The sequence below is a fragment of the Hyperolius riggenbachi genome, chromosome 1 (genome assembly GCF_040937935.1).
Source record: "Hyperolius riggenbachi isolate aHypRig1 chromosome 1, aHypRig1.pri, whole genome shotgun sequence".
In the NCBI taxonomy this organism is placed as follows: Eukaryota; Metazoa; Chordata; class Amphibia; order Anura; family Hyperoliidae; genus Hyperolius; species Hyperolius riggenbachi.
Window position 1 is genome coordinate 123,064,404 of NC_090646.1, and position 24,250 is coordinate 123,088,653.

The following is a 24,250-nucleotide window of genomic DNA, read 5'->3' on the forward strand; positions in this document are numbered from 1 at the left end:
TGGGCTGCAGGTCTCTGGAACAGAGACCTGTCTTTCCATTGCAAGTTTCTGGTCTGTTCTCTTGCTGGGAAATTTGCATACATTCGTTATGCAAATCCCCTACCTGCCTTCTTTGATGACTGGCACTATAAGAGCTTTATGTTTCCCAGAAGGCTTGGCTGGTCATTTCCCTTCCATGGTCTGTTCCTGATGGACACTGCTGGAGTGTCAGCCATTGCTATCTAGTATAGTTATTCCTGGGGGTTGCCTTAGGCTCCCCTTCTAGCCCAGTCAGGTTGTATTATCTGTTTGTTTGTTCTGTTGCCATTGTCCTGTCCCAGCGGCGGTCGACAGGAAATGGTTCTGATCTCTGTTCTTGGAGTATAGCTGGTGCAGCGGTTGCTACCAGCTATCTCTTCTGATCTGTCTCTTTGGATCGCGCTAGCCACTTTTTGCTAGCGCTGTGGATCCTTCTGTTCTGTCTCCTGGGATCGCGCTAGCCACTTTTCGCTAGTGCTGTGGATCCTATCTCTCGCTTGTCCCTGTTTTCGTGTGTCTGTCTTGTCTGCTACGCTTGCTGGAGGCTCGGTGAGGTAACCGTTAAGCAAGTGCTCGCCACCTCTGTTTCATATTTGTCTGTTAATGGTTAGTTAGGCGTGCTTGTCTCTATTGTGCTTATCACGTGGAGACCGCGCATAACCGCGTGCACTGTTGCGAATGAGTGCGGTGTTCGCGGTTAGCTAGCGTTTGTTATTTTCCGTATCTCCTTATTGTATTATTTGCTGTGCCTTTGCTACCCTCGTTCCCTGTTTTGCTCAGTCTTGTGTCTCTGTCGGCAATCGCCATTCTTGCGATTGCATTCCCACTTCGTTTCCGCCGTTGTGTGTTCACCGTCGCTGGGTGGCGACTAGTTTGGTGGACACACATTGGTTCTGTCCCTTTGCTCTGTTTCTTGTGGGCTATCCAGCCCTGCCTGATCGTACCTTGTCCTGGATCTGTACAATTCCCGTCTGGCATCTGTGGCTGTGCAGCGACTGTGTTCACCTGCACTCCACAGCGCCATCTGCCGGAGGGAATTGCCCTCTGCGGGTGCATAGCACCTAGCCTGGGTGTCCTCAAATATACGCTTGTGGAGGGTTTCCGCCGTGTCAGCGCACGCGTTGTGCGCTGATTACGGAGAAAGTTCCACAATCGTTACAGGACCTATAAAATTTGTGAAGGGGTGATATGGCGAACTACCTTAGTTATGTACCCCATAGACGTTGCGAAATGCTGTGTAACTCTGTACCCTACTACACAGAACCTGAAATCTGGCCACTTCAAGATCTGGCCAGCCAATCTGTGAAGTGGCTGGCTGCTTTCTGTTTCTGACGTTGGCCGGCCAAGGCCTGAAAAAAAGCTTTCTTGGGAGGAGAGAGAGTTTAACGGTATTGCTCCGTCTTTCCCTCTGCCAGGATTTATGGCGCTGTTCGCAAGTGGAGGGGGACACAGAGCAATGCCGCTAAACTCTGTTCTTGCAGGAAACCTTTCTTAAAGACTTGGCCAACCAGATCCAGTGATTTTACATTTTGGCTGGTCAAAGTCAGAAAAAAGGTTGTAGGATGGGTTCTGGCCGTAACATATAGATCTTTGCCAGGAAAGGCTTTGAAAAGAATAAGGCAGAGTTCACACACAAGAAAATTTGCATGTGATTTGTAATTTTCCAAAGAAGGTAATCACCACATATGTAATGTATTTCAATCGCATTCCACTTTATTTGCATTTGTCTCCAAATTTACATCCACAAATTTCACAAAAAAATTGTGAACGACGGGAAGCAACAGTACTGGCACTGCCCATTCATTTGAATGGTAGAGCAAAGATGATGAGCACCGCGGCTGTTATTTAACACCCCGCAATCTTCCATGTGGACCGGGCCTTAGACCTATTTGCATGCATTGTGCATGCTGTTCTGGCTTCATAGCATACAAATTGTAATTGGTTGTCATTATAACCCTAAACCTTTTGTGGTGCTTCTTGAGGGGAGCCTATAGTTTTGTGGTGAATAAAATTAATCGGGCAGCACCAGGTGCGTAACACTATGGGGCCCAGCATAAAGCAGTGCTGGTCGTAATGGAAAAATCTACGCTTACGGATCATTACGCGTAATTTTAAGCTATTACGCATTACGCAATTACGGTTACGGCGTAGGAAATTATCTACAGTTCATCACTGTAATTACGCGTTAACTTACGCAGTTACGCGTAAGGATACCGTAATGTAGGCGCTTACACTACAATGTTACGTGTAGTGCCGTAATACCCATTAATGCGTATTTTTTGACGCATACGGACGATGTGTACGCAATAGCCGTCAATGTGACAGCTATTGCATACACATCATTTGTATGCGTCAAAACGTACGCTTATATACTGAAGGGCGGGAGAAGATACTGTTGGCTGCTTAGGATGTTGACTGATTGGCTACTCTTAGAAAAGGGGAGTTTTTACGTTAGTAATTACGCGTAAGTCTTCGTAAAATTACGCATACCTAGCAATTACGGTAGACAGCTTAATAACGATAACACTTAACTGCTTATGCGTAAATAATTACGCGTAAGACCGTAAGTTACGCGTAGCGCTTACGCGTAAATTTACATTGAATTACGATGCGTAATTACACTCATGCGTAATTTCGGCCCAGCACTGGCATAAAGGCCCATTCACACAATGCAATTTTCCTGACGATTTTTCTGACAACTGGCGATACCTTGAGCCATGAGCATTTTTTTCTGCATTCTCTCATTGTGGGTACAGGTGTGCGATCACACAAATGTTATTTAGAGTCACGGGAGGGTAACGACTGTCATGGCAAATCGGGTCTTTAAGGTCCTCGATGGCTCCATGCAAAGTACCAAGATCACTTGACTTTCCATTCACGCACGTCGTGTGCAGTCATGTGACGTCACATGTACCCGTCAACATTAAGATGGATCGTGGAACGCTCGTCGTGAGGGGGGGCGATGCAGGGTCCATCTTCCTCCGGTGCGTGGTGAGTATCGAATCTGCCGGGGATTGAATGGGAAAATTGATATGTTTATGGCCACCTTAACTTTGTAAAAATAATGTATATAGACCTGCACAATACAGCAACACATAGCACAAATACTATGAGACACTGTTCATGTAATTTGTACATTTTAAAATGCTTTCAATGACTAACAGAACATGTGGAAAGAGAACAACTGTATCTTATGCATAAAGTAAAAAAAAACAACAACTCTACTTTCTCTTCAGCTATAAAACCAAGCTGGCTGCTGCCCTCGCAAAATGTCGAATCAAACACGCAGCTCCAACTATTGACTATATATTGCCTGAGACTGTACGGAAACAGGAACAAAGAGCTTTCACAGTGCCGCTCTATGCCTGGATCAATGCCGCCAAAACCAGGTATTGGGAAGCTTTTCTTGCATTTCACTTACAGTGGACCTGTGCTGTTTATGAAGCTATTCATTCCATTGGCTTGGGACACATCTATTATTGTTTTTCAACTAATGATATATTTGATCTCCTTTGTGGTTATAATTCCTCTCTTTCACAATTTTACCAGATGGGAAGTGACAGGGTTTAGATTCCTTTTAGCCCACTATAAACAATCCTGGTGGCACCTGAGAGGGTTACCAACCTAGTTTCTAATTTTTACAGAGACAAAAAAACACAAAAAATCTGTAAAACAAAAATGTGGGCACCCAGCACTGCTGATTTAAAAGTAGTAGCTGCCGGTGTGTAAATTTGAGAAGGCGTACACTATAAAACCTGAGGCGCCAGGTGATACCCGGACAGACTGCTCTTGTGTACTCCTACTTGCTATTGCTTGAGTAAGCGGGTTTTAACCTGCGAAACGCGTTGCGAATATCCCCTGGAGTGTACCAATAAATCTACTTTGTTTTTGAATACACAGCTTGTTGTGTCTGCTTACAGGAGGTAAGTCCACCAACTGCCTCCAAAGCATTTTTAAACCTTTGAATAATTGATTTTATGCTTTTGGCGCCTCTGTCCTCCATTACGCTACACTATAAAACCTGGTGAGCTAGTTGCCAGCTTTATATAAAATTAAAGGGCAACTGAAGTCAGAGGGATATGGAAGCTGCCTATTCAATTCCTATTAAGCAATAGCCGTTGCCTGGCAGTCCTGCTGATCCTCTGCCTCTAATACTTTTTTTTTTTAATCAGCCTTTATTAACCATTTACCGCCATCCTAACGTATTAAAACGTCATGCTTACCGCTATTAACAGCAACATGACGTTTTAATACGTCGCGCATTCCCGCCGCTGCTACCGCCGTGTGTCCGCCGCTACCGCCGCCATTACCGTCGGGATCCCATGCTGGGCGATTGGGGAAGAGGACTGAACAGTCCTCTACCCAATCGCAGTGCCTGGAGTGAATGGACGTGACCGCGAACAGCGGCTACGTCCATTCACATAAACAGGAAATGTAACAGTTTAATAAAGTGTGTAAAAAAAAAAAAAAAAAAAGTGAACACGTCCTATGAGTGTTCACCAGCGCCATCTTGTGGCCAAAAAGTATATTACACTTACAAAATACATACATTTTCAAGTATATACACATCATTAATAAAATTACACTTCCAACCCTCCCCCCCAAAAAAAACACTTGTAAAAAAAAAAAATCAGCTTAAAAAAAATAAATAAATAGTTACCTTAGGGACTCAGCTTTTTTTATTCTATATTTTATGGGGGAAAATTAATTTTAATTTATTACATAGGGGCTTGTAATTATGGCCAGAACAAACAGAAAAATAACCACTTATATTTCAAAATAATATACTGTCGCCATACATTGTGGTAGGGACATAATCTAAACGGTTTAATTATCGGGACCACTGGGCAAATAAAACGTGTTTGTTTTATCCACAGGAGAATGTTTAATTTTAAAACTATAAAGGCTGAACACTGAGAAATAATGATTTTTTTTCTTTTTTTTTCTGTTTTTCTCATTAAAATGCATTTAGAATAAAAAAATTCTTAGCAAAATGTACTATCCACAGAAAGCCTAATTGGTGGCGAAAAAAACGAGGTATAGATCATTTTCTTGTGATAAGTAGTAATAAAGTTATTAGGGAATAAAAGGGAGGAGCGCTGACAACTGAAAATTGCTCTGGTCCGTTAGGATAAAAACCCTTGGGGGTGAACTGGTTAAACAAGAATTAAGCATATACAGGCAAGTAGTAAACAGAAAAAAAGAATAACTATTGCAAGCAGCAGCTCCTTACACCAATAACAAACTGTCACATACATGGTATGAATACATCATGATCAGACCAAAGACATTTTTATACAATCTTATTAGAATCTCTCGCCAAAAATCAGTAGCGCTGTGGTAAGCACCCTTGGATAGTATGGTTCCACCTCCAGAGATCCCAAACAATATTGGTTCTTCTCCTAAACGTGCAACTCAGTGCACAAGAAAAGGAAAGGAAAATGTGGAGTCTCTCAGTGGAATAATCAACTGCAAATTTTATTCAAATGGATGAATTTTAAAAACAGATAAGATCAACTCACATCTAGAGGGTCCTACTCCAGTAGGAACCCCTCTGGCAATACACGCTTCCCACTCCTTGTGGTACTACAACTCTTAGCGATCAAAAGTGGCGTTGCCCGCTCTCTTCCCGACTAGTTTCGGCCTTCCGCCTGATGACGGCGGAAGGCCGAAACTAGTCGGGAAGAGAGCAGGCAATGCCACTTTTGATCGCTAAGAGTTGTAGTACCACAAGGAGTGGGAAGCGTGTATTGCCAGAGGGGTTCCTACTGGAGTAGGACCCTCTAGATGTGAGTTGATCTTATCTGTTTTTAAAATTCATCCATTTGAATAAAATTTGCAGTTGATTATTCCACTGAGAGACTCCACATTTTCCTTTCCTTTTCTTGTGCACTGAGTTGCACGTTTAGGAGAAGAACCAATATTGTTTGGGATCTCTGGAGGTGGAACCATACTATCCAAGGGTGCTTACCACAGCGCTACTGATTTTTGGCGATATATCTACTGTTCTGGAGGCTGAGGATTCACCCCTACAGTGGCTGCAGTGTGTATCCTTGTAAAAAATACTGATTGGTATCACGTGAGGCGCCTCTATTTTTCTATTGACATTATTAGAATCTCTATCCAGCCAATCATAAAAATTGAGTCAAACAAGAAAGAGAGTTAGTTTAAGAGAGACCACCAAATATCCTAACTTGTATTAAAGTAAAATCTGGCAGCCCAGGCGTGTTTAGCCAGCCCTCCCAAATCAAATCAAATGTATGTGGGGCACCTCTATACAGATAGACCAGTTTTTCCAATTTAAGATACTAATTTACTTGTTTAACCTCCTTAGCAGTAACCCCGTGTCCAGCATGGGGTTACTGCTAAGGAGGTTAAACAAGTAAGCCGCGCAGGAGGATTTCTCAGGCCCCGCTGGGCCGATCTGCATAATTTTTTTTATACACGCAGCTAGCACTTTGCTAGCTGCGTGTTACTTACGATCGCCGCTACCCGCCGCATCAGAGGGTGCCCTCCCCCGAGACCCGTGCACTGCCTGGCCAATCAGTGCCAGGCAGCGCTGAGGGGTGGATCAGGACTCCCGCTGACGTCACGACGTCGGTGACGTCATCGCGCGCGTCGCCATGGCGACGGGGGAAGCCCTCATGGAAATCCCGTTCAGAACGGGATTTCCGGATGGGCATACGCGCTGGCGGTGATCGGCGTGTACGGGGGGACGCCACAGGGATGGGGGAAGCATGTAGCTAGCGCTAGGCTAGCTACATGGTAAAAAAAAACAAAAAAAAAGGTTAAAAAAAACCACCACACCGCCAGGGAGGTTAACCCACTGATCTATAGAAGGAGGAGTTGGGTCTTTCCACAATACCAGTATAAGTTTCCTAGCTTGAAACAGCAAATGCAGAATCATTAGACGCATATGCTCCTGCACAGCCAAACCAGATGATAAACCCAAAATACAGAGCTGAAAAGTTCTATTGACTTTTTGTTTAGAAACAATATCAATAGTATCCAAGACTTCTCTCCAGTACCTATGCAATTTCAGACAGCTCCAGAGCATATGCATTAAGTCCCCATGATCTCTAGAACATCTCCAACAAATAGGATCATCTCTACGATTCATATCATAAAGTCTCTTAGCAGTAAGTAGGTTTCTATATAAAATATTTAATTGCGACATTTTTGGGGAGGCATTAGTAGAGATCAGGGGTACATTTTGCAATATATCAACCCACTCCTCCTCTGAAAGATCTCCCAGTCCCATTTATTATTATGTATTATAACATCCGAGAGGGAATTTCTTCAAAAAAAAGGCCTAACACCATGGAATAACAGGAAGAAATAAATCCGCTATGCACATGGTACTGATTAATGAAATAAAAAATCGGTGACGGATATAGACGTAAAGAAGTCCTAGAGCTTTGTTTCTTGATTGCATGCGCCAGCTGTAAATATTGGTATTGCAATAATGCTGTAGAAGGCTTATAAAGCAGAGCAAGTATTTCAGAAAGCGGATTTAATACGCCTTCCTTTACTATTTGGTTCAGTGAAGAAATTCCATCTCCAGCCCACATGCTAAGAAAGGTTAATGCGGTCAATTCAGAGAAGCGAGCATCAGCATTAAGTGGTGTGAAGCTAGTTATTCCTTCAATGTCTTGCATGAGCCTTACACTATTCCAGACTTTCTGCATCAGTAAAAGAGTAGGAAACCTCCCCCCCCCCCCCCCCCCCCCCCCTTGGAGCCACAGACCCCAGCCTTTAAGGCAGCATAAATTGAGCCAAAGCCCAGAACGTAATTTAGCAATAGCCTACTAGAGTCTAATAACTTATCTGAAGCCCATCCCACCAAGTGCTGCAATTGTGAAGCTAAATAATAGACCCAGGGATTAGGAACCGCCAAGCCATCCTCTTCTTTTGAGTGCCTCTAATACTTTTAGCCATAGACCCTGAGCAAGCATATGCAGATCAGGTGTTTCTGACAGTATTTTATTAAACACACTTCCCGATTTGATCAAAAAACACAAAATTCTAACCTGAAAGAGGATCAATATCAAAAAGTAACTTTTTATTGGTATCATAAATTAAAAACTGCATACATCAGCTGCTGTCTGATGTTGAGGGACACATAAGTCTAGGGATCTGCAAGCCTCAATAGCTTTTACAGGCTTATAAGATCACCCTCAACTACTTGCTAACAGTACGATACATCTAAAAAAATTCAAATATGCTAGCTGCTGCCAACAGGACTTTTTTTTTCCATATTTGATTTTTTTTTTCATGTGTTTGCCTATTATGCACCTTGTCACTATTATGTACCTAGCACCTTGTCATTTGTCACTATTATGCACCTGGCACCATGTAAAACTGGCATGCACATGCAGGGCATAGAAAATTAAGTAAAGTATGTCAAAATGAAGGAATGTATTTTTGCCAGTTATAAAGTGCATGTTTCGCAAATAACCCAACTTGGATGACCGTGACCTACCTAGGTAATGCAATATGTGCAATGCTTTACATAATTAGCATGTGCAGCAATCTTACTGCAGTTTTCTAATTCTTCCCCTTTTTAACCACGCCTCCTTTTTGCATGAGCGGCAGTCAGTAATCTTGGCAAATCTAGCTAAAACCAATAATAATTACCGTTCTACGAAACAGGAACGCTAGTTTTGTTTTGAGCAAGTTTACACAATCAAATGTGCATATTCGCTAAGTTGGGGTACTGACACAAGTTACACAATACTCATAGTGCAATTACTGCAACTTGTGTTACTTGGGCAATTGCTAGTATGCCGTGGGTTATGCAAGGGGAGAGTAAGGTGTTGTTGCGCTAGCACCATGAGTGTTACCTAGGTAAAGTGAGTTGCAACAATTGCTCTGTGCGTGCTACATAGCTGGCATAAGTACCAGTAAAACTGTCATGTGCTGTTGGCGCATGACAATGTTACCGCAATTTAGTGAATATGACCCATCACACCCTGTTACTTCTAACATTCCCTTATCCAGAACATCCCAGTTTCAGTTTCAGATTTGATTTTTTTTTTTTAATAATTGGATGGATGGATTGATAGATAATAGATAAATACTGTAGATATACTTTTAGTGTCTCAGGCATAATAAAGTACATGTAATATGTCCAGAATTTTTTTATATTTTAATTAATATTTTTAATGTTGTATGATATTTCTGTTATTAGCTTCACAGAAGTCTTTAACACATTGAAGAGGGAAGGATTCACAAAAGTCGACCTTCCATCAGATCTGCATGGTAATACGTATTGTGTAGATGAGCATTGCCAGGATTTGCTGGTATTTCCAGCACACCTTAAAGAAGAACTGAATACTATGGAAATGTTCATTGATTTGAAGCTCATAATACAGGTAGGCATTCATTCAACACATATGTCACTATAGGGATGATTCACTAAGGTTTAGTAAAGTTTCTGTGAGCAGGTAGCGCACAGCAATTTTACACTAATACGCCAGGTACGCAAAGCACCTTTGTACAAACAGCACAACTTGTGTTACCTAGCATTTAGGGTCCATACACACATCCAATTCTAATTGGCCAATTTCACCTCTTCCATCTAATGTGAGAGCAAACCTACACAATCTGTTCATAGTATTCAAAGCTGTTGGCCCTTATACTACATGGAAGTGGTAATATTGGGCAATAAAAATTAGATGTGTGTACACACACTATGTTTGGTGTGCTCCCGTTTGTTGATGTGTTAATGAGCACCATGGTGAGTTCCAAAGCGTTGTCTGGGGCTCTCATAAAGAAGATTGTAACAGTTTATAAGTCTAGTAAGGGATTTTAAAAGATTTCTCAAGAAGTTGAAATCTGGAGAATAGTCTATACTACTAGTGGAGGACTTTCAAAACCATTCCCAAGATACCTAGATCTGGCAGTCCAAGCAAGTTCACCTTGACAGCAGTTTGCAAGATGCTAAAAGAAGTCTCCAAAAACCCTAAAATGACATCACAGGAGCTGCAGCAGGCTACTGTTGGATGTGGAAGTGCATGCTTCTACAATTGTAAAGAAACTGCACAACTTTAACTTGCATGAAAAAAACATACTTCTGGTGCATGCCCTGATCATTTCCCGACTAGACTATTGCAACTCTCTGCTCTGCGGTCTCCCTGCCAACCGTTTAGCCCACTAGAGTCTGTTATGAACACTGCTGCACGACTCATCCACCTCTCCTCACACTTCTCCAGCCCAAGCCCCCTCTGTCAGTCCCTTCACTGGCTGCTGTAACGATTGGTGTCAGCACGCAGAGAGAATCTGATTATTGGTGATCTGCAGTATCACCAAGAATACAGATATATACCCGATTATTGATGATCTGCAGAATCACTGATAATACAGATATATTGCTAACCTCTGGACACCTGAAGCGTGTAAGTGTTTGGTGTAACAGTAGTAATTGGACCACCGGGGTAGCAGGTGGTCCAATGAGTAGAGACAGACTCTACTGCAGTCAAGGACTCTAGGAGAAGGAGACCCTGACTGCTTTTGTAGCAGTGCCCCCTCTGAGGAGCAGGGGGCCCCTGCAGGAAGGCTGAGCACCCAAGGGGTGGGTGACAGCCAGAAAGGTCGGGCAGGCCGGGTTGGCAACACACAGACAGATAAAGTACAAAGACAGGAAGCTGATTCGGTATCCAAGGCAAGCAGGGTTTGGCAACAGGTAATCAGAAATGCAAGGTACCGAATCAGAAAGCAGAGGGAAAGTCAGGAAAGCAATAAGTCATAACAGATATCAAACAATGCCTAGTCTGGGTGTGAGGTCCGTGGTCTCTACACCCTGGAACTAGTCTGATGTATAACAGAATGATAACACAAGTTCCCTAGTCTGGGTGTGAGGTCCGTGGTCTCTACACCCTGGAACTAGTCTGATGTATAACAGAATGATAACACAGATGATACACAGTATTCCTAGTCTGGGGTGTGAGGTCTGTGGTCTCTACAACCTGGAACTGGTCTAAGGAATAACACAGATGATACACAATATTCCTAGTCTGGGGTGTGAGGTCCGTGGTCTCTACACCCTGGAACTGGTCTAAGGAATAACACAGATGATAAACAGTATTCCTAGTCTGGGGTGTGAGGTCCGTGGTCTCTACACCCTGGAACTGGTCTAAAGAATAACACAGATGAAACACAGTAAACTGGCTAAGTGTGGATTCCCAGGTCCACCTGGTTCAACCACACTGAAGGATCTGACTAAGGTCTGAGTGCTAACACATAGGTATTCGCAACGCCAGACAACCAGCAACTGAACAGCAAGAGATATATATAGTAAAGCAGCTCCACAGCGCCGCCCAACTCCCATCAACCAATCACCTGCTAAGCTGGGATCAGCTGACCCCCTCGATCAGCTGACCCTTCTCCTATTGGTATAAAGAGCCTGTCTTGCGGCGCGCGCGCGTAGCTCTCCATCTGTGTGCACTACTAGGTCCAGACAAACCAGAGGCATGTTGCTGCGGGGAAACCGCCGCTCTGTGCGCGGATTCCGCCGCCTCACTGTCAGAACGCGCGGCGGTTTCTCCGCAATCCGTCACAGCTGCCAGTTACACAAAGGATACAATTTAAAATCCTTACTAGAGATGAGCGTAATGACTTAATTACGATTTTGCGAAATTTCGCGTAATTAGTGTAATTACGATTATGGCCGTAAGTACATAATCGTAATGAAGAAGGATTTTGCGAAATTACGCGTAAGCGTAATTTTCGCATAATTTTCGCATTACAGTGGGTATCGCCAAAATACGTTTGCCTTGCATGCAACCGTTTGTAAGTGTAGTTACATAACGTAATTTCGCAATAGTTCACATTACTGTAAGCGTTAATTTTCGCGTCGTTTTCGCGTTACGGAATGCTATTTCGCATATAAAATTCGCCATGTAGTAATATTTCGCATCAAAATTCGCCATGGAGACGAAAATGCCTTTGGCGAAAATTTGCGAGCAATCCTGCTAACAAGTAATTACGAAATTCGCGAAATGCGAAATTACGTTATGGTTTAACGCGAAATTACGTTATGGTTTAACGCGAAATTACGTTATGAACAAAACGCAAAATTACGCGTTGAAAATTACGCTTGCGGTATTTTCAATTACAATTTTAATGGCAATTACGCTACCATAATTTCGCATCGTAATAGCAAATTTCGCATGCGTAATTATAGTAACACGAAATTTCGAAAATTTCGGCTCAACACTAATCCTTACTCTTGCCTACAAAGCTCTCCACAACATAGCTCTTTCCTACCTTAATCAACTTATTTCCAGATACCATCCTACACTCAATCTCCGCTCTGCTAACGATAGCCTTCTGTCTTCTTCCCTGATCACGTCTTCCCACTCCCGCTTACAAGACTTCTATCTATCCTCTCCCCTCCTTTGGAACACTCTCCCTCAACACATCCGCCACTCACCCACACTTACTATTTTTAGGCGCAATCTGTAAACTCACCATTTCCAGGCAATCATACTGTCCTACCTAGGACACTGCCCACTAACCACCATTTCTACCACCCCATGCACAGCTACCCTTTACCTACTGTCCTATACCTTAAATGTTTAGACTGTAAGGCCTTTGGGCCAGGGCCCTCTTCCCTTTTGTCTCACAATGCTGTGTAATGGGTGTACATACCTCCCACCTCTGTGTAAAATATGTTGTTAATTTGTTCACGGCTTTAGCTGTTATACCCTCTTGTCTTGTATCAACTGTTTGTACTGTATACTTTGTTTTGTTATACCCTGTATGCAGGCTCGGACTGGGCCACCATAGTACAGTTTTTTCCCTCGGTGGGCCCCGAGCCTCCCCCCCCCTTCCGTGCTCCCCCCTCCAGAATTGCATCCAGTCAGCCAGCGGCAGCAGCAGGGAACGGCTTACCGAGAGCGATAGCTCTGCGTGCCGCTGGTCTGGTCTTCTGACATGACACTGTCCAATCACGCTCTCACTGTACTTCCTGGGAGAGCGTGATTGGACAGTGCAGTGCAGAAGACCAGACCAGCAGCGGCAGGCAGAGCTCTCTGACTCTCGGTAAGTGAGTGATTCCCGCTCACTGCCACGCTGGCTGGCTGCAATTTTGGAGGGGGAAGCATGTAAGGGGGGGGGACCCTGGTGAGGGGGGAGGTGCAACATTTGTAGAGTACATGCCATGCATATGTGAGCCCAAAATGGGGGGGGGGGGTGTGAGGGGATCGGGGGGGGGGCAGGCTAAAGCTTTCCTGGTGGGCCCTTAGTGTCCCATTCCGACCCTGCCTGTATGCTATTGTACAGCGCTGCGGAAGATGCTGGCGCTATATAAATCAATAATAATAATAAAGGTGTGCAAGAAGGAAACATTTGCTCACTAAGACAAACATCAAGGCCAGACTGAAGTTTGCCAGAGAGAGCATAGGCAAAGATTAGAACTTTGTGAATAATGTTCTTTTTACAGAGTCTAAAATTTAATTATTTAAACACCAGAACAAAGTGCATATTTGGTGTAAACAAAATACAGCATTTTAGGATAAGAACCTCATGTCACCTCATGTCAGCTATGAAGCAGGAGGTGGAAATGTGATGGCCTAGGGATGCTTTGCTGCAGCAGGACCTGGCGAGCTCATGACCATGGAATCCACCAAGAAGTCTACCATGTATCAGAGGGAGAGCATCAGATTCAGATGTGAGATTATCTGTAAGAAAATTAAAGCTGAAATGGAACTAGACCTAGCAACACGAAACTGACCCAAAACATACCAGTAACTTCACCAAGGACTGGTTAGAAACTAAGACTTGAGGTACGTACACACGCACTACAAAGATAACCGACGGCGTAGTTTCCTTTTGTAGTGCGGGTGTACGCGCCTATGGAGAGCCCTGGAGTGGCTAAGTCAAAACCCAGATCTTAATCTCACTGAGATCCTGTGAGGTGACTTAAAACAGACTGTATATGCAAAAACAACTCAAACATCTCAAACATCTCAGAGCTGAAAGAATTTGCTATTGGGGAGTGGGCCACATTTTCCTCACACTGTCAGAGACTGGTAGATCTGGTAGATGGCTTCAATAAGCATCACACTGTAGTTATTTTAGCCAAAAGGGGTAACACTAGCTATTAGGGGTTAAGGTGCCTTCATTTTTTCCTAAGAATAAACATTTTTGTTTAACCATTTCTGGACAGCCGTTCTTGAATTCTACACTTTATTTATGCTCACTTATCCCTGCCAGGTCTTAGGTTTCTACTTTGGCGTTGCATGCTTCCACCATTCCCATTGCTTGTGCCGATCCAACAACGCTGCAGCCCGCTTGCTTTGCTGTCCCAGTGACAGCAGAGCTCCGTATCTCGGCCAATTTTATTGGCTCCTTACCCAGTGATCACTTTGAGCCAATCACAAATAATCACTGTATACTAAAGGGAAAGGATGGCTCTGGTCCTTAAGGGGCCAGAACTATCTGATCCCAAAAGGGTCAATGAGTAAATAAAGGTTCATTTTAGTTGATTACCTGCGATTAAATCACTTTCTTTTCTAGAAGTAAATGTGGTCTCTTTTAGCAAGAACTGAATATGCAATGAAAAAAAAATATCCTAACTCTTTCACGTGACTGTTGATATACTAAACAGTCTAGAGTGTCATTAGCGAAGTGTATTCCTTTGTTATGGCTCCTTCATACAACAGTGTGAAGTGTCACCGTCATCTACTGCCTTGAAGTGGGCGGGGCTTGCCTGGTTCGAGAAGCTCTCAGCTTTGTTTATTGAAATAAGCGTCTCTGGCTCGTCATCCCCTTCTAAACGAATACACTTGGCTGACCCAAGTGTACCTGTTCATAGTAAGATCTTCCATAAGAGGGATCGTTCATAAATTGCACTGTATTTACTTGTCCATTTACCACTTTAAGCCTGTGCTTAGCTAAGTTATACTAAACATAGATGTATGTACATCAAGTCCTTTCATTGTTTCGTATTGTAAAGCACTATAAAAAAAAATGGCCTTTTTTTATAAGCTGTTGTTTTATAAGTAAGGATTACGAATAATAAGGGATTATGAATAATAAGTACAAGCTCACAAGTGTATCTAGACAATTAGTAAGCATAAAAGGATTGATTAGGCAACCATAATGGCCTTGCGTCATTCCCACTCAGTGTACGCAGGCTGCCAGACGGGGATATTTGTCTTGGAAGCATTTTTGTCCTTCAGTTTAGGAAACCACATTTAAAAGCGGCAGAGATCCCAGAAGAGAGTGTGATTTATCACTCTATTGTCCACTCTCCACAGACTTGGAAAGCTTGTGAACGCCGAGGCACAATATCAGTGCATCGGTGAGAGAGGTTGCGCGGCAACATGTTTATGTCAGGCTGTTTATCATTGGAAACAGAAGCTGCCCAGTTTGGGAGCTTGATCTTTTAATCCCTGGAAGGACAATGCCAACATAAAATATAGTGCCTTTCTGTGCGCAGTTTATACTTTGAGAGCTGCATGGGCAGAGATAGTGTAGGAGTACAATGAGTCACCATGGAAACCGCCATAAAGACACAGATCACAAGGGATGTGTAGACCATGTACTGTATTGTCTGAGGAGACATTAACAGGTTTATGTGTCGGGAACAAAGTCACAGACCTCCCCTTTTTTTTTCTACGTGTCATTTCTGGCTTTTCTTTATGCATTTTATTGCCAAGTCAAAGTCCAACAAAATCCTGGCAGCAAATTCTCTGCAAAGGGTTTGCTCCCCAGAAACTGTACATAACAAAGCAGGTCCCACATGATAAATGCCACTCTAGATTTCATAAAATGTTATAATGCACAACTTGCAGAAGTGAAATGCCTCCTCAGGAGTACAGAGGACTGTTGAGCGGAGAGCCATTTCCATGCCACTCACAGCGGTATTTCTGGTCTTTCCGTACTGTACAGCAGCCCCCTTCAATTACATACAGACCCCTTGGGCAGCAGCTCCCTATTTTCATGTGTTGCTCCACATTTGCAACATCTCTGTTCCATTGACAGCCTCTTCTTCCATATTCAGCTCTGCTCTTCCATGTCCAGCCTCCCCTTGGCCAGCTGCTGCCCAAGGCCTGGAGCTTTGTTGCCTTTCCATAAATCCGGCACTGCATCTTAATGCAAGTGAATGGGAGGCAGACAGCTGTAGAAATAGCCGTCACGATGACAGGCGTCTTTACTCATGAGTGTGCATTTTGTGGGGGGACTGGAAAGCAGGGACACACTTTGTGGGGGTTCTGGAAGCCTGGGACACACTTAACACACGTCATTCTGCTCATCGTTTAGTGAATACACTCCTCTCTTTTTGCCATTCATAGTTAACTGTACATAATACCATTCCTTTATTACCTCTGTATAAAATGCGGAATCTTCCATAGCATCTGTTTAAAGAAAATCATTTCAGCTTGACTGAGCAGTGTGTCAATAACCTCATGCATGAAGCGTTGGATTAATACTGGACAGGTTCATTCCACCAAGTGGAAAAGGTTACTGTAGGCTCTGTACATGGGGGTTATGAGTGTGAGTAATGGTCATAGCCAACACATTGATTTTCGCTAGACTGGTTACATTATTAATAGACCTGTCACCTCCCTCTCACTGTGCTGGTCTCGCAGGGTGGGAGCCTCTCTCTTCCACAGAGACGCTCTGGGGGAGTTATTGTTGTAAAAAGCCGCACAGCTGCTGCTTCTGCTTATGCCTCGCATTACAAATTACAACAGTTCAAACTTTCTGAAAATCCAGTAGCAAGAATTTAAATAAGGATATTTCATTGTTAGGAACAGGTTTTAAGAGAGACTATGGAGTCGAATTAAAATACTTCTCCATTTTTTCTCTTTATCTGTTTCTCATGAATAATCTCATTTTTTTCTGTATTTACTCATGATTTATCTCTCCTTAGTGTAGAATCACTGAGGGCCGGTTTCTACTATACCGGCGGGCATCTTGCAGGACGCACCCCCGCACTTGCAGTGATACGGTAAACTGCAGCATGCCGTCCAAATCACGCTATTCGTGCGATTCAGACCGCAAGCCTATAGACGGAATAGGCAGTATTTCCCTGCTCAAGTTGTATGTATGGGAGGGAAACACTGCAGATTCCAAACCAATGGAAATAAGCCCTAAACAACGGCAAAATTGCCATATTGCCATATGCCGTGCACAGCAATTTTACCAGTGTTAATACAACCAACATAACATGTTTGCACATATAGCACAACTCGCATTATCTATACAATATACGTCACTTCTATAACACTTCAAGCTATTTGCATTACAAACCTAACTCTGGATGCACAATGCACAGTGGGCCCGATCCAATTCACTTTTCTCCTAACTGCTATAAGATATTTTTGTATTTTCTGTTTAACCACTTCGCATACAGACCTTGTTTTCCCCTAATGGACCAGAGCAGTTTTGACGCTTTAGCGGTGTCCCTTTTTAATCAGCAATAACTTAACCCTCCTGGCGGTATGAAAAATTCCGCCAGGAGGCAGCGCAGCAGTTTTTTTTTTTTAAATCATGTAGCGAGCCCAGGGCTCGCTACATGATAGCCGCTGCTCAGCGGCATCTTCCCGCCCGCTTCGATCAGGAGGGCTTCCCCCGTCAGCATGGCGACGGGGCGGGATGACGTCACCCCCCCAGTATCACCCCCCCCCCCAGTATCGCCAGATGTGTCCCCAATATCAGCCCCCTCAGCATAGCCAGATGTGTCCCCTGTGTTTGCCACCCCCAGAATAGATTGACAGACACACCTCCAGGAATAGTGCCCCTCTTTATAGCCAGATGTGTCCCCGGGATCAGGATTACCCCATTATAGCCAGATGTACCCCCAGGATTAGCGCTGCCCTCCCATTATAGCCAAATGTGCCCCTAGTATTTAGTTATGGCCCCCCCAGGTGTCCAGATGTGCCAAATTATTAAATCCCCCCTCCCCTTAGTTAACCAGATGCCCCCCAGTAAATATGTACCCACCCTTTACATATCCTACCCCCCCATTATTGAATGCCAGATGCCCCCCCCCCCCCCATCAGGCAGCCCCCTCTGTGCAGAAATCATTAAAAAAAATCATCCAGCAAACAGCCCCACTCACCTTACTTCGTTCCTGCGACTATCCTGAAGCCCGAACCTCCGATCCCTGCTCTGCAGTCAGCCGCATATTGCTGGTAACCTGGGTCCCGGCTCGATGATGTCATCACGCCGGGACCCAGGTTAGCGGCAATATGCGGCTGGCTGCAGACCGGGGATCGGAGGCTCGGGCTTCAGGATAGTCGCAGGAACGAGGTAAGGTGAGTGAGGCTGCTTGCTGGATGATTTTTTTTTATGATTTCTGCACGGAGGGTTAAAGATGAAGGATAGTTCATGGGAGGGGGGTGGACTAATTGGCTACAAGGGAACATGTTCCCTTTCGCCAATTAGTAATGCAGCTGAAAGTGCTTGGGGTGCACTCTGAAGCGCACCCAATTGTGCACAGCAGGGCTGCAAACGTAGTCAGTATATCTATGTCATTGTGGCTTGGAGGGTGCCACAGATGACGTAGATATACTGTATATATACTGATATATACAGTATATCTACGTCATACTGTACATATACAGTATATATACTGATATACTGTAGCAGTGGACAAAGTGGTTAAAAACACTTCAGCACTCTCTGCAGTTGAAAAAGTACCAAAAGTAGATGAAAAAGGTCTGTCAAAATTTTCTTGCTTGTTGGTGGCTTAAAAGGCATTTTATTGATAAGATGGGCAGCACATTTGGGCAGCACAAAAAGAAATAAAATCAATATTTAGTAGATCCTCCTCTTGCAGAAATTACAGCCTCCAAACGCTTCCTGTAGGTTCCAATGAGATTCTGGATTCTGGTTGAAGGTATTTTGGACCATTCCTCTTTACAAAACATCTCTAGTTCATTCAGGTTTGATGGCTTCCGAGCATGGACAGCTCTCTTTAACTCACACCACAGAGTTTCAATTATATTTAGATCTGGGGACTGAGATGGCCATTCCAGAACGTTGTACTTGTTCCTCTGCATGAATGCCTTAGTGGATTTTGAGCAGTGTTTAGGGTCGTTGTATACCTCAAGTGGCTCTGTTTGTGCTGTGGGCAGAGAAAAGGCTTCCTCTGCATCATTTCCGCATACAGCATCTCCTTGTGTTAAGTGGTTAAATGATGCACAGTGACTCCATGTCACTCCATAGGTCTTTGGTGCTGGTCGGTGGGTTGACTCTGACTGTTCTCAGCATTCAATGCTTCTATTTATCCAAGCTTTTTCTTGGTCTGCCACTTTGAGCCTTAACTTGAACTGTGCCTGTGGTCTTCCATTTCCTCAATATGTTTCTGACTGTGGAAACAGACAGCTAAAATCTCTGAGACCGCTTTCTGTATCTTTCCCTTAAACCATGATGGTGAACAATCTTTCTCTTTAGGTCATTTGAGAGTTGTTTTGAGACCCCCATGTTGCTACTCTTCAGAGACAGAGACCACCTTTAAATACTCTTTCTTATAATTGGATTCACCTGTGTATGTAGGTCAGGGGTCACTGAGCTTACCAAGCCAAATTGAGTTCCAATAAGTAGTTCTAAAGGTTTTGGAATCAATAAAATGACAACAGTGCCCAAATATATGCATCTGCCTAATTTTAGTTAAACAATTATTGCGCACTTTCTGTAAATCCAATAAACTTCATTTCACTTCTCAAATATCACCATATGTGTCTCCTATATGATATATTTTAGCGTAACAACGATTTATACAGGAAAATCATGACAATTAACAAGGTGAAAATTGCTCTGGTCCTAGAGGGGGAAAAAAAAAACCTCAGTAGTGAAGCGGTTACGAGGAAAGGTGAATTGGATTGGGCAGCGGGCCCATTATGTTGCTTGCGTAAACACATGGGTAAAATTGCTATGTACTCTTAGAGAGTGGCAGTTTTACTTGCAACAGTTTCATGGATCAACCTCCATGTGTACTAAATTAACTTCTGTTTGATTTTAAAATTGTTATCTGGTACTTTTTTACTTGCTAAGTGCTGAAAATGTGTTGTGTAAATAAGAAAAGTCTTGTGAGATAACGTAACAAGTTAGAAAAGTTAAAAGCTAACCTGTAGGGTTAAAAAAAAGACATACGACTGTAGAGGGAAGCCTCTGGGTGCTCCACAACCTCTCCCCTTGGCGGCTGGGAACCTCTTCACAGCTGCACTCCCCTCTGTGTATGAGCCCGGTTGTACTGCACAGGTGCCAGTAGGGTTTGCAGCTGCAAAGTAGAACAGAGCTTCTCATGCACGGAGGAAAAGGCTGTGACAGTGCTACTGTGCAGGCGCAGGCAGGGGCGTAGCAATAGGGGATGCAGATGTTGCGACCGCATTGGGGCCCTTGGGCCAGAGGGGCCCTCCCTCAACCACATTATAAGCTCTTTATTGGTCCTATGCTGATAATATTCACTTCGATAGATGCTTTAAATAGTAGTGAACATTAATACACTGTTTCCCATCCCCTTCTTGCACCTTTGACACTGTGGTTGTCCTTGATTGGTTTTGGTGCGCCATATCAATTGCTACATATATAGTGCTTGGGGGGGGGGGGCCCAATGTAAAACTTGCACTGGGGCCCACAGCTTCATAGCTATGTCACTAGGCGCAGGCTGTACTTTGCCCCTGCCCAGTGCACCTGCCCAGTGTGGCCCGCAAATAGAAAGAGGGTCCTGGCCGGCAGCAGAGGGGTGTCGTGGAGGAAAATATTCCACATTCCCTCCATTAATGTCGAATCTGAGGGCTTCACCGGAGGAATGTAGGAAGACCAATGGAAAGTCTATGGACCATCCAGAGACTTCTCCCTACTGAATTAGCAAGCTTTTTTCTGATTTCAGGTACCCTTAAATTGGATTCAAGCCCTTATCTGCTAATCTCTTGAATTATTTCTCCTTGGAGTATGTTCACTAAATAGTAGGAGTGGTCAATCAGATGCAAATGGTCTTAAGTTTATGAAAAATTATGCAAATGTATACACAAATAAGTGCTGCTTGAAAATAGACCAATTGAACTCCACCTTGGCAGGGCCATTATAAAACATACTTTCTGAAGATTTATGAACTACTGCAACAAGCACATCCTTTTGTAATGTTTTTGTTAAACTTTGTCTGTGGGACAGCCTGGACGTATACATGTACTTAAAGAGACTCTGTAACAAAATTTTCAGCCTTAGTTCTTCTATCCTATACGTTCCTTTGCCTGTTCTAATGTGCTCTGGCTTACTGCAGTCTTTCCTAATTGCACAGTGGCTGTGTTATCTCTGTTATATGATCTAATCTGTTTTCTTCTGTGGGCTCTGTCAGCTAAGGCTGGAATGTGTGGAATGTGCAGGGCTGCTTGTGATTGGATAGAAGCGATACACACCCTCTGCAGGCCCCCTGCAGGCTCTGTATGACTCACACACTCTGCTTATGTGAGCCTATCACAAGCTGGTTAGTTTGTTTGTAAACACTGCCTAAAACTGTTAATTACAAGCCAGGATTGCAGCAGAGAGTGGCAGAAACAGCACAGAGGGGCCCAGGAGAACATAATGAATAGAATGGTATGCTTTTTGCTGTAAAAACTTTAGAGTACAGATTCTCTTTAAAGCGGTTTAACACCCAGCATTACAACTTTGCTTTAAAAGATTGCTTACAGCTTACAAACTATTATGCCAGATTTTTTTTTAAGCAGAAATTCACTGAATGGGTTAAACATGACATTTTAGTGTTGGATTTAACTAGGAATCTGCATCCGTTCTTATCTTTAGTTACAAAATGTATCTTTATTTGGAATACAAATAGACCTTTGAAAAGCCTGCCGGGGAAGCCCTCTTTGTTCTCTCAGAGCAGTGTTTGTTTGTTACATTGTAGATAGATACATTTGTAACTAAACAAGCAAGCACGGAGGAGGATTTCTAGCTAAATGCAGCACTAAAATGTCATGTTTAATCCATTCAGTGAATTTCTGCTAAAAAAAAAATCTGGCATAACAGTTTATAAGCTGTAAGCAATCTTTTAAAGCAAAGTTGAAATGCTGGGTGTTAGACCACTTTAAGGTGCCAGGAAATTTGGGCGCAGAGCAAAGCAGAAAAAACGCTTACCCTACGCCTGCAAAAGTCCCAGCAGCATTAATTACTATTCCCCCTCCAGGCTGACGTCAGGGGTAAGATGTATTTCAGCTGCCAGCTATTGCTGTTGTCCATATTAAGCTGTTTTTATAGTAATTTGGGCACTGTTGACGGCGCCCAAATTACTGTCTGAGTGCTGCAATAGCCTTAACTCACATTACGGCCTATGGCGGCGCATGGTGCGTCCAAATTTCTTGCGCCGTTTTTGCCCGTTTCGAGCCTGGACTTGTATGTAACAGCCAGGCTGTTGTGCATAGGTAAAATAGAAGTATTGTCTTTTCTGACCTGTGTGTTCCCCTCACAGGACAAGTCACTCAGTCTTGCGGCGCACTCTGTGAAGGCTTTGCACAATATGGATGGTGATATCATCGTGGCCAATCCTTGTTCAGGTTTTACCATCGCCCACCTGTCTGTACTGACCAATCACTGCGCCTGCAACATCTTCGTATGCGGGGTGAAGTCTGAATCAAGAGACGAAGAACTGCAGGAGTTGTTCAGGAATATGGAATGTAAAAGTAGGTTTTCTTCATATACGGTATATATAATGTATATCTCACTGAAATAAGACTGCCGTGCAGCAGATGACATATGCTCGGGTAATACTGCTTGATGAACATTTACAGAAAAACGGCATATATTAGTCATACTTCTCTTCACTCACTGACACCTCAAGTGTATTTATAACTCCTGTGCACACCCCAATTTGGAGGGAATAGATGTGCTATCATTAAATAAACCAAAATTAAAACTGACACGTTCTTTATAGCAAATTATAACAGATGATCTGCAGTATGAGAATTAATGCACAGAAATAGACATCTACTAATTCATATTAAATTCATTTTAGCCTGGCAATTAGAAAGAAGGAAACAGATCTGTTAGGTTTGAAATCTGACCTGAATCAGGCGATACACAGCTGGTGAAGATCCACTGCCAGTTCCATCCCCAATCACCGCCAATTCATCTTATTAGATTTATTTTTATGTTTTTACTTTGTTACTAAAAAAAGAGAAAAAAGCAAGTGGCCTTACCAATGAACAGATGGCACAGAGGTTGGCATGTCCCCATCCAAGGGGCTGTGTGCATTAATATGTTAAAGCCAGTCGATATGCCATGTAGGAGATTTTGAAAGCCTTGTTCCATCCTACAGTCAAGCATTGTCTGTTGTCATGTAAGCAATGCTAGTAGCACATATTCTATTGTCCTCTCTTGGGACACAACTAGACAGATTCAAGTGCTTTGAACTAACCTCACCAGGGCGCTTCAGGATAAAGCAATACACACCATACGCACAACATCGGCTGCTGTGTAAATGCTGTAAATGGTTACAGGATAGAGAGAGCACTGGATTTAAAGGGCAACTGTAACCTTTTAAAACAAAATGTTAGATACTCAGCTAAGAGGTGGGAAGACTTCGGATCTCTCTTAGAACCTTCCCGTTCCTCTCGGAGTCCCCTTATCCCACCAGCAAGCCTCCCTTCAAATCTCCCGCTGTATGGAGCCAATCGTCTACTTCTGAAGATGACTGGCTCCATACTGTTTTACTCGAGTACTTCCTTGCTCATGCTCAGTACGGAGCCTGGATTTATTTTATTCCTTGTAATTTATCATCCTTGAGGCCCAGAAGGAATGCTGCTGATATTCTACTTTTGGACGCTGGATAATTGTGTTAATAGAATATCGTTCATTTTACAGAAATTTTATTATCACTTTACCTATCCTTAGACTCACACTAACCAATTCTTTACCTACTTGTAACACTAACCTACCGCTATCTAGGCCTAACATTAGTCTCCCTTACCTACTCCTAACACGATAATACTGCTATCTAAGCTTAACGCTAACCACATTACCTACTGCCAACACTAACCTACCGCTATCTAGGCCTAACATTAGTCTCCCTTACCTACTCCTAACACTATAATACTGCTATCTAAGCTTAACGCTAACCACATTACCTACTGCCAACACTAGCCTACCGCTATCTAAGCCTAAAGCTAACCCCCTTTACCTACTGCCAACAGTAGACTACCGCTATCTAACCCTAAAGCTTACCCCCCTTACCTACTCCTAACGTACTGCTATCTAAGCCTAAGCTATACCCCCTTAGCTA

At 43.4% G+C, this 24,250-nt stretch overlaps 1 protein-coding gene and 1 long non-coding RNA gene across 5 annotated transcripts in view; one reads left to right on the plus strand and one right to left on the minus strand.

Annotated features, from left to right (window-relative positions):
- The window catches only part of NSUN7 (NOP2/Sun RNA methyltransferase family member 7), a 117,163-nt gene that overhangs the window by 65,416 nt on the left and 27,497 nt on the right, over positions 1–24,250 (plus strand). For all 4 annotated transcript variants that reach the window (XM_068278478.1, XM_068278475.1, XM_068278476.1 and 1 more), the window contains 3 exons: positions 3,255–3,407; positions 9,209–9,392; positions 22,442–22,652. In XM_068278478.1, the coding sequence (XP_068134579.1) occupies positions 3,255–3,407; positions 9,209–9,392; positions 22,442–22,652 (548 nt within the window). The remainder of the gene's footprint in view (positions 1–3,254; positions 3,408–9,208; positions 9,393–22,441; positions 22,653–24,250) is intronic.
- LOC137565120 (uncharacterized) lies at positions 2,421–22,631 on the minus strand. Its single transcript, XR_011030961.1, has 3 exons — positions 22,423–22,631; positions 13,553–13,700; positions 2,421–3,022 (listed from the first exon to the last, which is right to left on the minus strand). It is a non-coding gene; the product is annotated as an uncharacterized lncRNA (long non-coding RNA).